This window comes from Anoplopoma fimbria, chromosome 3 (genome assembly GCF_027596085.1).
Source record: "Anoplopoma fimbria isolate UVic2021 breed Golden Eagle Sablefish chromosome 3, Afim_UVic_2022, whole genome shotgun sequence".
In the NCBI taxonomy this organism is placed as follows: Eukaryota; Metazoa; Chordata; class Actinopteri; order Perciformes; family Anoplopomatidae; genus Anoplopoma; species Anoplopoma fimbria.
The window spans coordinates 3,626,602-3,642,816 of NC_072451.1; the positions used below are offsets into that span (position 1 = coordinate 3,626,602).

The 16,215-nt window shown below is 38.7% G+C and overlaps 1 protein-coding gene across 1 annotated transcript in view; it reads left to right on the forward strand.

Annotated features, from left to right (window-relative positions):
- The window catches only part of efr3a (EFR3 homolog A (S. cerevisiae)), a 104,138-nt gene extending 91,556 nt beyond the window's left edge, over positions 1-12,582 (forward strand). Inside the window, exons 16-24 of the mRNA XM_054624390.1 lie at positions 1,777-1,938; positions 3,860-3,991; positions 4,166-4,233; positions 5,155-5,282; positions 9,866-9,951; positions 10,839-10,887; positions 11,319-11,422; positions 11,546-11,595; positions 11,904-12,582. Of these exons, the coding sequence (XP_054480365.1) occupies positions 1,777-1,938; positions 3,860-3,991; positions 4,166-4,233; positions 5,155-5,282; positions 9,866-9,951; positions 10,839-10,887; positions 11,319-11,422; positions 11,546-11,595; positions 11,904-12,009 (885 nt within the window). The 3' untranslated portion in view covers positions 12,010-12,582. The remainder of the gene's footprint in view (positions 1-1,776; positions 1,939-3,859; positions 3,992-4,165; positions 4,234-5,154; positions 5,283-9,865; positions 9,952-10,838; positions 10,888-11,318; positions 11,423-11,545; positions 11,596-11,903) is intronic.
- The last annotated feature ends 3,633 nt before the right edge of the window (positions 12,583-16,215 follow it).

A 16,215-nucleotide genomic window follows, 5' to 3' on the forward strand; every position in this document is an offset into this window, starting at 1 on the left:
ACCCAGACGTGTTTATAGTGTTTTATCAGTGAACTATTTGTGACAGTCACGTGATGTAGCGCGCGACCACTGCGGGCCTACACGCATTTAGAAAAATGTTTTTCAGCTAAGGGTGACATTTTCATTTCGTTTTAGTGGGACCATCTGTCAAAAATCCAAATATATCTGTGTATATATATATATTAGTGTATTCTTTCTGCAACAGGAAAACACTCATTTATAATATTCTGCTTTTTTCTGCCCGGTTAAAACAGATCCTTATTGATCTCCCATTAAGTTTGCTGAAAGTGATGCTATGTAGCTCTGGTGAATGTTATGATTTTCCGTAGAGAGAACGCTATGCCAGACTCCATTTAAAAAAAATTGCCTTTTAAATGCTTTATTGCTCATCAGCGAACAGTCATGTGGTCACTTGGGAGGCAATGTGGCCTTGTGTGCTCTGATTAATTTGTCATTCAGTTAACACACCATTCATAAAGTTGTTTTAATGAAAACTAAACTCCTGGGGTTTGCTCCTATTTTCTTCACTACTGTTTTGGTAGAAGGAAAAAAACTTATTATCAGACAAACCAGCTTAAAAAGGGACGTATATTGTTTCTTAAAAAATCCTGTGCGATGGATCTAATTAATGCCTGATGTAAAGACTGCTTCAGGTGGATTTTCAAAAATGCCTGATAGAAATTTGGTGTGATGGTAGAATTAATGTTTTACTTGGTCACACAAATGCACTAATCCCTCCTGTTGTCTGAAGGAAAATACTTATCTAATAATCACACATTTCTGAGCTGATTTTAAAGATGTATGTCTCCAGGAGGAACCAATTGGCTTTGAGCTGAAAGCCATATTAATAAAACAGCTGGTTTTATTAATATGCCTGAACACCAGATATTTGGCAGACTTCTCAGTTGTATCCCACAAGGCCACATGTCTTGAACATTAAGGTGAGCAGATGATTTCTGGGTCATGTTCAAAACCTCCATTGCTCCAAAGCTGTGGTCCGAAGGTCGTAGTTGCTTGTCGTTGGGACGACCCAAGCACCCGATGGTGGACTTTAGCATTAATGGAAGCAACCAAGCTGAAGGAAGACAGATGCTGGCTGGCCAGAATGAAGTGATTCTCCATGACCAACAGTGATAAATCTCAGAAAAGGGAAAAGTCTCACTTAGTCTTTCTCAATCTTACTTTTAATAAAAAGTCTATTAAATTCAAATTAAATTTATTTGTATAGCCCAAAATTACAAACTTCTTCAAAAATCTGCACAGCATACAACATCCTCTGTCACAGGCAATCGTATCGGAAAAGATTGTTGAAAGAACAACATAATACAATTACAACATCAGTCAGTCAATATGACAGAAATGGTACATATAATGAGAGTAGTAATGGCGGTAGTTGCATAATAATAGCAGAATAATAATAATAATAACTACTAAAAATACCAGCAACAGTGAATATCACAGATTAATAATGAATATAAAAGTAATAGAAAGTTTCTTATAAGCATAAACAAAGGGACTGTTGTGAGGGTGTCTGTCCTCCTGGACGGACACTGGAAGCATGCTATCACTCACCAGTAGTCATGAGCTCTGGTGTTTGGCCAAATGAACGAGACCGCAGATACAAGCAGCCATAATGTTGATCTCCTGGACGTACACTTTTTTAAGGGTGCATTGTTAACATTTCCTTTGTTTCCTTTCTCTTCCTCTTCTTTCTTTCCATCTCTTTTATGCCCTACTGTAATGTTTCTACCTTCTTCATCCCTCTCTCACCTCCAGCACGGCCAGCAGCTCTACCGTCACATCTATCTGGGCTGTAAAGAAGAGGATAACGTCCACAAAAACTTTGAGCTGCTCTTCACCACCCTGGCAATTCTGACCATCGAGCTGGCCAACGAGGAAGTGGTCATCGACCTCATCCGGCTCTCCATCGCCCTACAGGTAGCCTTTGATATTTATATATTATCTTGTTCATATCACCTGTGTTTTATTATAAACGTTGCTGTGCTGTTGAAACAACAACCTCTTAAAAACTCTCTCTGGTGCTTTAATATCCAGAACCATTGATGTGATGGCGTATTTATGGTGTCAGGTGTCATATTTTTGTGGTTGATGAGTAGCAGCACTGTCATTATGATCATCAGCAAAGTCCTAATGTCATTAGACTGGAGACCGCACGCAGGTCCAATAAAACCTCCTACATGTGAGACGGAAGAGAAGTGTGAACACACACACACACACACACACACACCAGCTGCTCGTTTGTGTATCACGCTGAGGTCTTATCGCTCTGAAATGTCAAAGCGTTGCAGACAAGAAAAGCAACTAGCAATCCAGAAAGCAACTCAAGCTGTATTAATTAACGATAGCTGATACCAGTAAGCATTCAGGGTTCACAGAGTATAGGAAGAGCTCTCATGGAGGAGCATCTCCTTCTCTGATTGTGTTCTCACACTCTCAGTTGAAAGGTTGTCGTCATGGTAACGACCCTGCGGTGACTCAAGGAGCTTGGCTGGCTGAATATGATGAATGAGTCCGCAATATGTTTCTGCAGTCATCTGTTAATTACAATCATGATGGAAAATAATGAATTGTTAAAGGGCAAGTTAGGTATTTTTTTAACCTGGACACCAATTTTCACTTGTCTTTGTGCCTAATTGACACAATTGGTGACAATTGGTCCAGTATTGAAAGAGAAAGCTGCAGACGGCAGCAAATCTTCACCGTCAGTGTTTGTTCGGTAAAAAGGCTTGTTGTTGCCGCTCACAGCTGTTATGATAAGTGACAATGTTATCGCAAGAACCCTACAGAGAAATAAAAAAAATGTCTTTACCTTTCACTTGATCCCTTCTGATTTTTATTCTCACTCAGAGAAGTCTCGTTCTGAAATAGAGAGGTGATTTAATGCCATGTAATGTTGTGTTGGATTACAGAAAGCGTAGCTCAGTTCTATCTAGAAGATTTTCAATGGCAAGGCTGAATAATTTGGCTGATTATGACAATGTGGATGCTGCACAAGATTTCAGAACGAGACTTCTCCTTGAGCGAGACACACAATAACAACCAGACGGGATTAAGTGAAAGGTAAATGAAAGCGTTTGATTTTTCTGAAGGGTTCTTTCCATAATGCTGTCAGACACTTATGATAACAATCTGGCAAAAACAAGCACGTTTAGTAGATGAGCATTGATAGTGATGAATTGAATTTCAGCATGTTTAGCTTCTGCAGCCTTCTCACTCAGTACTGGACCACTTTTAGAAATTGTTTTCCCCATTAGTCACTTAGACTCAAAAACATAGGAAATAGGGTCCAGGTTGAAAAAAATACTTAATGGTACCATAAAATAAGTTATTAATAAATATATATACAGTACCAGTCAAAAGTTTGGACACACCTTCTCATTCAATGGTTTTTCTTTATTTTTATTTTTATTTTTTTCTACATTGTAGATTAATATTGAAGACATCCAAACTATGAAGGAACACATATGGAATTATGTGGTAAACAAACAAATGCTCAACAAACCAGAATATGTTTTATATTTTAGATTCTTCAAAGTAGTTGAATGAGAAGGTGTGTCCAATCTTTTGTATATATATATATATATATTATATATATATATATATATTATATATATATATAGTTAGTATATATAGTTTGAGTTTTTCCTGGCAAAAGCTTTTTATTCCATTCATACAGATCTTCAAAAAGTTGGTGAAAAAAAGTTCCAAACTACATCCAAGCGACATTATAAGAAGTGAATGAGTGAAAATCCACCGTATAAACTGTATTCTTTACCAAAGCATATAATGGTTTCTTAGTGTTGGTGTGTCTGCTGATGTATATGTCTGCTTTGTACAGGACATGGCTCTGGCTAACGAGGAGAACATGCCGATGGTAATCCGCTGTGGCATCATGGCGTTGGTGGCGGCGTACCTCAACTTCCTGAGCCAGATGATCGCAAACCCTCCGTTCTGTCAGCACGTCAGCAAGGTGATTCAATAACTCACTCTGACTTCACTGTCGCTTCAAGTGTTGAAGACGCCTCATAATTCCTGAGCTCCTGATGGATGTCAGAGAGTTTCTCTTGTAAAACTAATAATTACAACCTGTAGTTATTGTAATTCTTCTTTGAACCATTTGTTTTTTCCATTTTTCTCTCTACAGGTTATTGAGCTGAGGAACATGGATGCTCCGTACCTCCTCCCAGAGCACATCTTCAGAGACAAGTGTCCGTAAGTATCCACAGACTGGACGTTTGGTTTTATGAGGAACCGAAACAATCTGAGGGTTTGAGTTAAGGCTAAATTTCTTGCATAACCAAACTTAATCTTACAACAGCACAAACTACAGTTTTAAAAATGATCCTGGAACTTGAGTTGGCTGTCAAACTTCAATACTGTTTTTGTACAAAAAGGTATAACAAGTGTAAAGTACACAAAGTCGACATAGAATAATCTGTCAGGCTGTACCAAATAGTCAGAAGCTTCTTTCATAACGTTGACTTTTAAATTCTGAATCAACATTCGCATCCTGCAAATCTTTTTTTTTTTTTCTTGTTTTTCTCGTTGCACTTTAAATCCGTCATTTCTGCACAGTTGCATGTAAAGATCAGGCTACACTCGTATCATTAATCTTATATAACTTGTAGAATCGACTGCTAAGGGATTGTTTCTGATTTGTGTGATCCAAAACATTTCCAAAAACAGCAGAGCTTTGTAAAGTCAGTTGGTCAAATTCTATATAAAAAATATTTTATCATTTTTCATATTTTTATCCAACTAAATATTGTGCTTCAATCTAGTTTGTTGGCATTTAGCCTTTCAAAAACAGCATGTTCACTACAGTCAAAGAACTGTTAAAAATATACATATATGTACATGTGAATGTATACGTAACCCGGCCTTTCAAAATCACCAGTCCGATAAAACCTGATTAAAAGATTATGAGAACCAGAATCTATTTTTAAGATTTTTAAATCCCCCGTCTAGTATTACCCTCTGCAGTGAAAGATTCTCGGATTTTAAATACTACATTTGGATGAGAGTGCTTTAGAGCTTCTAGACGGCTCAGTTCTGCTTTATTTAGATTATGTTGACACCCTTAAAAAAACGTTTATCGTTGTTGGAGATCTGTGCGGTTTCTCTTCTTCCCAGACTCCCTGAATCTCTGGACAAAGAGGACAGACTGCTGTACTTCCAGACAGCCGACATGGCGGAGTGTCTGGCAGGACCGGGATACAACGCAGAGAGACTCTCCATTCCATACGTTCCCCAGGTCACAGGTAGGACTGCCCTCCACTGATGTATAGTAGGAACTGACAGTGTGTTCTTTTATTTGGATCAATTCATTAACTGCATCAATCTGCAAAGCGTGTATCTGCTTGAAACTCAAACCATTCCAGCCTTTGTGTTATAATCATATAGCAACATACCAAACTTCATGTGCTAAATCATACATTTTCTCAAAATTGACACAAACTTATTAATAAAACCCAGAGTTTAAGAAGTTATTAAGAAGAGTCTAATCAGAGGAGTTAACCTGGAGATTGTTGTCTTCTGGTACTCTGTGTATTGGTTTATTAAACTCCCCGTGCCCCTCAGAACTATCGGCACTCTATATAAAGATTTAGCTGAAAAGGCTTTGATGGATTAACAGCTTAAAGAGTTGTTCATTGACCTGAAAGCAAACTTTAAAGAACCCGTTCTGTGATCAGCTCTATTACACAGAAGGTCGTCACAGTCATTATCGTCCTCTCTGGTTATTTAAAGGGATATTTTACATGAGAACGGCATGAACCTCTGGAAGAGTTTTAGAAAAATAGTCAATTATCAAGAGAAAAATTAATCTTCAAGACTCATTTTCAAAATCTAGTTTTGGAATAAACTTTAAACTAAAGGGAGATACTTTTACATTCTTTTCTTTCCAAGAATCATTTGATACTTTACACAGTTTTGATAAACTACGCTTAGATTTTCACCAAATCCAAAAGGTTTAGGGTAGAAAAATATCAGTTTTTTGGCTTGAATTTCGTCTAACAAACGGTGTGCCTCTGCTTTCTCCCCTCTGCAATGCTTTCATAAAACATCAGTGCTTTACACAGTAGGAAAAATTCTCCACAGGTGCAAGCAGACGTCCAGAGGTAACGGTCTATAGAGTAGATCTGTAGAGGAGTCATATGTGAAGTCGTATAGACACGGTTACCTGCTGTCCTTGACCTCCTGCTGTCATAGCTGGGTTTAGTTGAGCTGTTTGCAGACGATCTTTGTGTTTACAGCTCTGATAGTTCTGTTTTTGACTCATGAACCTTTTAGGAGCTTCTCTTTACCACTGGAGATAAACCAGCATGAAGGATGTAGTTTAGAGGACTCCCCTGCTAGATCAGATATCCCAACAAAACAAAAACTTTCTTTCACCATTCATCCTTCCATGCTTTTAAAAAACTAAACACAAATTAATGCAAGACTTAAAGATCCCCTCTAGACAGTGTTTTCAAACATTCTACATACAAAATACTCTGCTTTCATTAATAGCTTCTATCTGATATGTTTTTTACCCCCAAAGAAGTGATATTAGCTAGCTCAAAAAATCTTAAAATTACAACTTGTCCTTCTCTCCATCGACAAACCCCAGACTATAAATATGTAAAGATGTCTAACTGCAGGACACAGGTGAAACCAAAAGTTCACTTATTTAAATGTACATCAGTAGCACAAACGTTGGCATTTTAAGGCCGTACCATGATGTTTTTTTTAATAAACCTAACCAAGAAGTTTTGTTGCACTTTATGTGTTTTGTGTTTTTTTTAGCTATGCGTTTAAAACACTTTAAATGTGCGACCGTAATTGGGGCGGATGTGCTTCCCCCAAAACTCATTTCAATAAGCAGTTTTGCTGTATGAGAACGTAATAGTGTTAAAGACAGGGTTGCCCATTTAGCTAAAAAGAGAGTCGAACCCACAACCCAGCAGCTTAGATGCTTCTCCATTGAGCTACACAGGATCCGACCAAATACAAACACCGACAGATAAACTCTCCCACACCCTCTGATGACTGACCAGTAGAGGAATCCTGTCTTTCCAGTCGTAGCTGTTATGTGTGTAGCTGTAGAATCAACACTGTGTACAAAAACAAGAACGGTTTGATCATTTTTACAAACTATTTTGTTTGCATTGCATCTGGAAATGTCATGGTGAGTACATGTGCTCCATGTAGACTGTAGATATGTTGGAGTAGTTTTGTTTGTTGTGGTGCTTAAAGCTGTTGCTGTTGACATTTTTTAATTGTGCCGAGCTTCAGTTTTCATTAAAAATCCAAAACAGAACAAATGATTTCTGTCATTTGGAGCAAAGCAGGTGTTGCAAACTCATGCATGTTTTGTAGTAATAACTGCTACAGTTTTATCATGGGGTTGATGAGAGCCTGAAGGACTCAATCATACAGTCTTTGAGACGGAGACGAGTTAAAAGAGACTAAAAGAGAACCGCAGAGGGAGCGTTGACTCTCCGTGAGCTCAGCACTACAGGAAACACTTTCCAGTCAGGACCCCGTCATACCAGCTATTACTGCTGCGAAAGTTTGTTCCCGAAATCTGTTCATTTCCATGGAATCAGAGGGAAAGAAGACTTATTTCTTTGTTGGTGAACTTTGACATGGCATTTTGCAGCATTGTCTAATTGCAAACTGTCTCGACAGTGCTGATATTTGAAGGAACAAAGAGAACTGAAGAAAAAACGACCATATTAGCTTCTACGTAACCTCGCTCTGTCGGAGTTATACGCTGCTCCACAAATGAACGCATCATGATTTATAGTCATTTGATGGTACAAACGCATTCCCTTTGATTAACCGGTTTCGCTTTTTTGTCTGTTTTGCAGACTCTCATTCCTGAACACGAGTCTCAACCAACAGTTAGCCGCTGACCGACATCGACGTTTTATTCTGAAACATTAAGCTCAATGATAATATCTCACATTTACAAAAATAGCAATCTGAGAAGCATCAAAAATAAAGAGAGTTTGCCACATATAAAAAAAAAAACTGCATAGACACGTGTGACCTCCTCCACTTACAATAAGTGTTTAAATAAGCACATTTGAGTTACAAGTCGTTACTGTAAACTTGAAAGAGAATCTTCATACGCTCTATAACAAGTTTAACTCCTTTTGCATAAGTCAAGTAAACCCTCATGTGATGCCAGACTTGTTTTTCCTTACGATTTGTCAGAAACCTGAAGAGTTTACTTCTCTTTCCAGAGATCCTTTCTGCTGGTTTTCTTGTTACGTCAGTGATTTCAGAATGACAGATAATCCGGGGAATCGTTCTGTATCAAAGATATACGAATGTGAGCCAAAAGCTGAAACTATAATAATACAAACATGCAGCCTTCTGTCTCTTCAACCTCTTATCTATTCAGATCAGTTTTCCTCATGAGTGCCCTCAGGCCGGCTGCTGAGTCATAGCTCCCGACACGGGTCACTGTGCCTCATGGAAACAAACAATTATATTTCGTCGCTGTTTTCTCTTTGTTTTCACACCGTCGGACTGTTGTCAGATGACCTACACACTGCTGTGGGTTTTATGTTCACCGGTGCAGTGTGAATGAATACAGACGGGCTCGAGGCGGAGGTATTAAATCAGGACTTCCTGGGTGACGAGGTACCTGAGAAGTTTATCGCTCTGCAGAATCAGATAAATTTGTTCCTTGTACCATTAAACTATGACATCAAAATAGAGTCTAAGTCTGGCTAAAATGCAATTTTTTGTTCATAAGTTGCCCCTAAGAACAAATCAACAAGTCCTCATAAGGACAAAGTTGTCTGGTATGTTAGTGTAGGCAACTGAAACTACTCGGTTCAAGATAAAGAAAGATTGTCTTCATGGGTTGAAGAAACCAACATTGACTTTTGGGATGTCGGATGTGAGCATGCGGCAAACTCCGTTTCTGCCGATTGAAGACGATGCGGAAGTTTCTTAAAGCTGCATTCTCTCTTCTGACCAGCAGGGGGCGACTCCTCTGGTTGCAAAAAGAAGTCCGGTTGTATAAAAGTCTATGAGCAAATGTCTCCTCTAGTTTATGATTGAACAGATGTAGTTTTGTAGTCTTAATTTAAACAACATGGCCAATGTAATGATTGTTGGTATATGTTAAACTAGAAAAATGTGCGTCTAAATTTGTTATTGGACATTCTTTGGAGCACTGACTGACATAGAACTGAGTACTGAAAATACGTTTAAAAGAACAAAGACTGTTTAATGGGATGGTAACCTCTGTGTAGGACTTTATGTTTTTGGTTCGGTTTGTTGTTTGTCTGTCTATTTGACAACAAGATAACCAACAAAACTACTGGACTGATTTTTATGATACTTGGTGGAAGTGTGTTGCACGGGCCAAAGAAGAACTCATACCATTTTGGAGTGTATCAGAGTAAAGGGGCGGGACACACAAATGATGTTTTCCTTTCTCTAACAGCTCTACATTCTCTGTTGTAGTTTCTTATGTATGCATTAGAGTTCATGTTTTCAGGAGGGGGAAATTGAGTCCCTCGTGGGGTCATAATTCAAGTGATATGAGTCATGAGCACACTGCTGCTTGGCAAGTTGTAACAAGAATTGATGCTAAGTTGTTCTAAGTTTTTTTCGTTTGCTGCTTTCCAGAATCATGGTCAGGAAGAAGAAAAAAAGTGCCAAAAACTTTTAAAATATGTAGATCATATTTAAATTTAGTGCTTCAGCTTGAAACTGCTGACATTACATTCAACAATGGGTTGTAAAACACTACTAAATATTTTGTTCTTGCTTGTTTTCCTGTGTATGTCAGGATTAAGGTTTATATGAATCCCTTGTTGACTTGTGTCTCGTCCTGCAGATCTAGATCGTCTGAGCAGGAGGAAGAGTTTCGTGGACACAATCTCCCTTCAAGTGGACATCGTGTCCAACATACTTCCAGACAAGGTCGGTTTTATTTTGTTACGGGTCAGTTTGAGAAACACACAGATCATTTTGAGCAGAAATGTGGTGGTACATAGAGAAATGAGGAAACTCTAACTTTGACACATGAAAAAACAGTATAGAGGTATTAGATTTAGTGTGTTACATTTTCATAAAACCATCAAGTTATAAGACTCAAAAGGCTGAACATTTAAATGGACAGTGTGGGGGATATGGTGCCATCTAGTGGTTAGGTTGCAGATTGCTACCAACTAAATACCCCTCCGATCACTCCCTCCTTTCCTACTACGGTGACCTTCAGGTGACGTAGAAACGTGAAAGTCTCTCTCCAGAGTCAGTGTTTGGTTTGTCCATTCTGGGCTACTGTAGAAACATGGTAGTGCAACATGGCGACTCCTTGAAGATGACCCGCTCCGTATGTAGATATGAAGGGCTCAATCTAAGCTGAGCAAAACATACTTCTTAGTTTCAGATGATTATACACTAATAATACTAATTCAGGGATAATTTACTTGCATTCTCTCTACTGTCCAGCAGGGGGCGACTCCTCTGGTTGTATAGAAGTCTATGAGAAAATGACTCTACTTCTCTCTTGATTTATTCCCTCAGTAAACATTGTAAACATGAGTTTATGGTCTCAATCTCTAGTTTCAAGTCTTCTTCAATACAGCATGATGTTCATTTAGTAAATGATGCTCCATTTAGAGTCAAACAGACCATAAAGCAGGGGATGCTTTAGGGCGGGGCTACACACTGATTGACAGGTCGACACCAGAGACGTATACGGCGTCTCTTAAGTGCAAAAAAACAAGATGGCGACGACATGACATCCTGTTCTGGTGAAAGTCTTTGTTTGATCCCTCTGTGTTTTTTATGTTATTTCTCTGCAGTCTCAGCTAGCTGAGGAGATCACGTTCGAGACCCTGAAGAAGGCCATCGGTGAGATCACAGAGAAGTTCAAGAGAACTTCTTTTTCTTTAAGCTCATCTTCCTGTGGACTCGCTGAAGAGTCTCCATCAATACAAATGAAATATTGGCTTTTTGTCATGAGCTTCAGGCCAAAGAACGTTGACAGTAATGTCCAGTGATATAGATTTACTGACTGTCACTACATGGCTGACAACATCTGATATTAAAATGAATACACAGCTAACATGTTCCTTTTTTATTTCATATAGCATGCATTTTTACTCTTCTGCTGATGAGAAAACAACTTTAACTTTGACATAAATATATTGTATTAATTTATCAAAATTTTGTTTAGTTGTCTTAGTGTCAGTATTGTTGTCATTATAAAGTAATCAAGTAAATGGGAGTGAAATATATTGAGGAAAAGGTGGAATCTAACTTTTTTTTTTGCCTGTTTCCAGACACCACCGGTCTGGAGGAGCAGGAGAGGGAGAAGAGGCGTCAGGTGATGGAGAAGTTCCAGAAAGCTCCGTTTGAGGAGATCGCTGCACACTGCGAGTCTAAGGTAAAGAAACAGCTCAATGACAAACATTTCAGTGACGAAAAAGATTAGTCTGTAGCAATGAGCCATTGGATTCTCAAATGACTATTAATGTTTAATAAACTCTGAACGTTGTTATTTCTGCAGGCCAACATGTTGCACGACCGGCTGGCACAGATCTTCGAACTTACAATTAGGTGAGTCATCTTTTTTCAAGGTCATTTTCTTGGTTTCATGATATGGATTTCAGGATTTTATTTTCCAGCACATAGTCAGAAGTTGTTCAGTCAAACATCAAGCAAAGCAACTGTTACACATTTTATTAGTTTTGTGTTCACAAACCAATGAGTTCTAAAGTAAAAACTAAAAGCAGAAGTGTTTGTAAAATCAGGTTTTGGTTAGAATCTCCTGATAATATTTAGGAGCATCCATGTCATCTGTAATGTAGATTTGTTTCTCTGCGAGTGGAGATGCTTTAAAGTTGAGTTCACCCCCCCCTCCCCAGGCCTCCGCCCAGCCCGTCCGGAGTGGTCTCCATCTCATCGGGTCACACTCAGCACCAGTCCGTCCCCGTCTACGAGATGAAGTTCCCAGACCTGTGTGTCTACTGATCACGCCTCCACAAAAACTGCTGAAATTTAAATAGCTTAGAATGAACTACTCAATCACAATCTGTACGATAGTTTTGCTCTATTCAGAGCAGCATAAAGGTGTCACACAAAATGCAGCAAAATCAGCCATTAACAATTTTATATGAAGACAAATTGTAAAAGACGTAACTTCCTTAATCTCACGTACTCTAACTCTTCTCCAAATCCAAACCTGAACATCGGCCACAGGGTGAAAACGGTACATCTGAATCCAAAAGTTTCATTCATTACTATAAACCTTTTTTTTTTGCTCTTTTTAAAAATACTTAATTGATTTAAAAGCAGGCGAGTTGTAACCCCACCAGCTCTAAATGAACTGATATGCTGCACTTTTTTCCCTGACTCAAATCCCCCGAACTAAACTAAACCAATGAGTCAACAAGAACAAAAAGAATAGAACAGCTTCCACTCTAATTTCAGTATATTTACATTGAATCGGATGTTGCTTCCCAGCATGCATCTGATCCAATATCACCGCTGGTCTAGCTAGAGCTTCACACCTTGTACATACGCCGTAGTCTAAAATTAAACTCTCGTACGAACGTCTAAAACCAGTTTTATTCTTAAAGTTGTGTCTGGTTTTAGATGCGATGCTCCTTCTTCAGAACCAGCTTCTGCCTCCTAACAAGTATCTGTTCTTATTTTCAGTAGGTGTCGGTGTCACAAATATGTAGAAATGTTAAATATATTAGCAGATAAGAAAAGTAAAATAACTTCACAGGTGGTAGAAGTCAGATTAGATTTAGGCTCACTGCTGTACGGCCGTTACAACCTGTTCAGTGTGACTCTGTCTTTACTGTTATGAATGATGATGAAGACATCAGAAATGACTTTCAACGACCAGCTAAGTTCCATTTGGGGAAATGAATTTAAGGCAATAAGTAAGTGGCTGTTAACTGCTCGGCTATTGAGCCAAAGAGAGATTTTGTTCTCATGGCTGTTCAGTAGGAATGTCTCGCTCATGGTTGGTGATTTTGCGTTTGATCCAGAAGTTGCTTTCCAGAGAAATTGGAAAAAGTCAGACCAAAGTAGTGTTTTTATTGGTAACATTATCACTCTCTAAACCCCGGTTTGGTCAATGGTTCAACTTCAATTTAATTTGATTGTAAAGTCAGACTAGCACTTTGACATCGTTGTAAGTTTTTCCATTTAGCAAAGGAAATATCAGTCAGGTTCTATTTACCAGCATCTTTAAGATTTTCCATTTCTTGCTCTCCTCTGTGTTGGTATAAAGTTCCAAAAGCCCGAACCACATATCGTCTCAGAGCTGCTTCACCATCGCCTGAACTTTACGCTGAGAGAAATCAGGAGAGTCAGTTTAGAAGCTGTGTTGTCAGAAGGTCTTCCTCAGAACTGAACCAGTCTACAACCAAGTGGTTGATGGGAAGGGATCGTAAAACCATGTCAATTGTAGATAATCTTCATCACCAGCCTGGAAACACAAATCTAGATCATCAGCCAGGATTAATGTTTGTATTTCAAACAGACTTTGAATGAATAACTTTGAATCCAGATCTTATTGCATTGGATCAAATGTGACTGCTAGTTGCCGTTTTCCTTCCAGTGTCTTGAAAGAAAGCCGGCATGTTGTGATAAAACAAAACTTAAACTGCAATATACTGAAAGGTTTCATCGAGGGACAATCCTTTGTGCGTTGAAAGCTTCTAAACAAACTCATTGGTTGCCAAGACTGACCATGTTCTGCTCCAGTTCCTTAAATTCACAATTCACAATACTGGATACTCGTTGCAAAATAAGAGTCCAGCAGCAGCTCATCAAAGTTACCCCCCCCCCCAATCCGCCTTCAGACACTCTGACACCAAGCAGTGTCATTTTGGAGGATTAAATCATCTGTGCTTATTGGAGAGTCACCACGAGGCCACATTTCATTTCCAAAAAGTGGTTACAGGAGCTGTTTATGGAGTGAGCTCCTTCATATCTGCTGCAGAGCTGCAGCTGTGATCTGTAATGACGGATGGTTATCAGTCTCTCCTCTGATCGGAGGCCTGCTGCCATCGCTGGGTCCGAGCAGCAGTGCAGAGAGCACGGTTCAGGTTGAAGGCCAGTGTTTCCTTTTCACTCAGAGATGATTGGTTTGTTTGTGAGTCCTCAGATTTGTTCCTGTTGTGCAGAATTAGATGGTGGATGATGGAAAAGTGGATGAAAGAGACGAGGAAGAAACTGTTGAAGTGTTTGTGTTCGGCTTTTTGGGTGGTTTAAGATGGTTTTGTACGTTGAAGGTTGTCGAGTGCAGGTTTGTGTTGCTGAACTAGAAAGGTTGGTCGAGTGAGCTTTGGTTTGAAATCACCAACATGAGCCGGATTCATCTGAACTTTGGCAGGTAGATTGTCTTCATCAGAAGTCAGTATGTATCCATAGGACGTCTTACCTGGATCAGCAAAAAATGCACGTCAATGCAGGAGAACGCTCCGCAATCAGAAGGCTGTTTGATCACGTGGAGACGGAGTGTCTCACGTTGTGATCAGAGCTCAGAAGGTGTAGATAACATCTGTACAAGTTAAGGGAGAATGGGTGGAGCCCATTCACTTCCATCACTATGGGACTGATACAACATGAAAGTCAAGGAGTCATGTAATTAGTGTTGTTAGCAGAGGTTAGCATTGGTGCTGTCTTCTTAAAGTATAATAACGTTAGCTGAGTTAGCAAAGCAACAGAAAACAGAAACAAAACAATCTCCAGATTATTTAAGTAGCTTTTCTTGAGCTTTCGATCATCAGCAGATGGACTTTAACCAGCAGTCATGGACATGTTTTTTGTCTTTTTAAGGTAGAATTTTGGTTTTTAAAAGATACATGTTAACATCTGTGCATACCCAATCAAAGAAAGGTGTTATGGGTAACTCTAGGACGCAGAGGCTGCTCTGAGAACATGTTTCAGCCTTTAAAAAGTGAATTTTAAATCCAATTTGGTCCATTAATTGGTGATAATTACGGAATTAATACAGTACAAAGAAGGTCCCGTAATGCTTAACCCGAGACACACCATGTTTGTTGACAGGTCTGCTAGTTTTGAGCTCTGAGCCTCAAAGAAATAGAGACCCCTTTGATATGTTCCTCTGTATAAAACCAATATCCTCCCCTGAAAGTGATTATGTCTTCTGTGCATATCGACGCTGCGTAAACGTCTTAGCTTTACATGCAAACTCTTATGATTTAATATCATAGCTTTACTTAGTAACATGCATTATATGAACTAACTGCATGATATTTTAGCATCACGTTGTCGAACCCCGAGGGGGCGCTGGAACACAAATCCGCCTCAACGGGTTGTTTTATAACTGCATCAGAAAATCTAAACTTTTCTCCAAACTGGCATAAAACGAGCCAGCGCAGTGAGAACACGTCACTGATTTACAGTTTGGAGAAAAGTGAGATTTCAACGGCAGATGTTTGAAAAAAAAAAAAACATGATCACTTCCTTTATGAATGTGTCATTATAGCAGTATATCATATATTTTTGTACATTTTATGCATCATGTGTGGATACATTGTTGCCTGGTAGAGATTAGGAGATTGCTTGTCGATCACATTTATCAAGATGAAGACAAATGCTGATTTCTTTTATTTTCAAATTTAATTTTCTTTTGTTGTTTACTATGAAGTCGACGGTTCAGGGTTTCAATGGGATTGTGCAGTTCTTATTAATACGGGAGAAATGGTCTCATTCATGAAAAAATGTTACTTGATTGTTATTTTTATTATAGAATCCATTATGTCATTTCAAATATGCTGAGAAAGGAATGAATATTATATATCTAGTTATTTTTGCATAGATAAAGTGGAGTAAATCAATGCTTATTTTAGCATCTGTATGGAATTTTGTTCTTTAAGAAGTTGCAGCTTCAACTCATTTCTGATTGAGAAGATTCAGCTCCAGATTCACTCAAATTCTTTTGCAAAACAGTTTGAAACAAATCTTCTAAAAGACCACAAAATAATCAATTTAATTCATTTATAATGACAACGTTTTGTGGTTTACTTTAGAGACATTTATCCTCAGTGTGAAGCTCACAGTGAAAAGTGAAAATCTGTTATTTGCAAAACGTCTTCCTTCCTCAGACGCACGATGGAAAAGTAAATATATAATCAATATTTTTCTAACTGTGAGCAGCAGCAGCGTGTTTGTGACCCGGAGCTCATGGAGGCA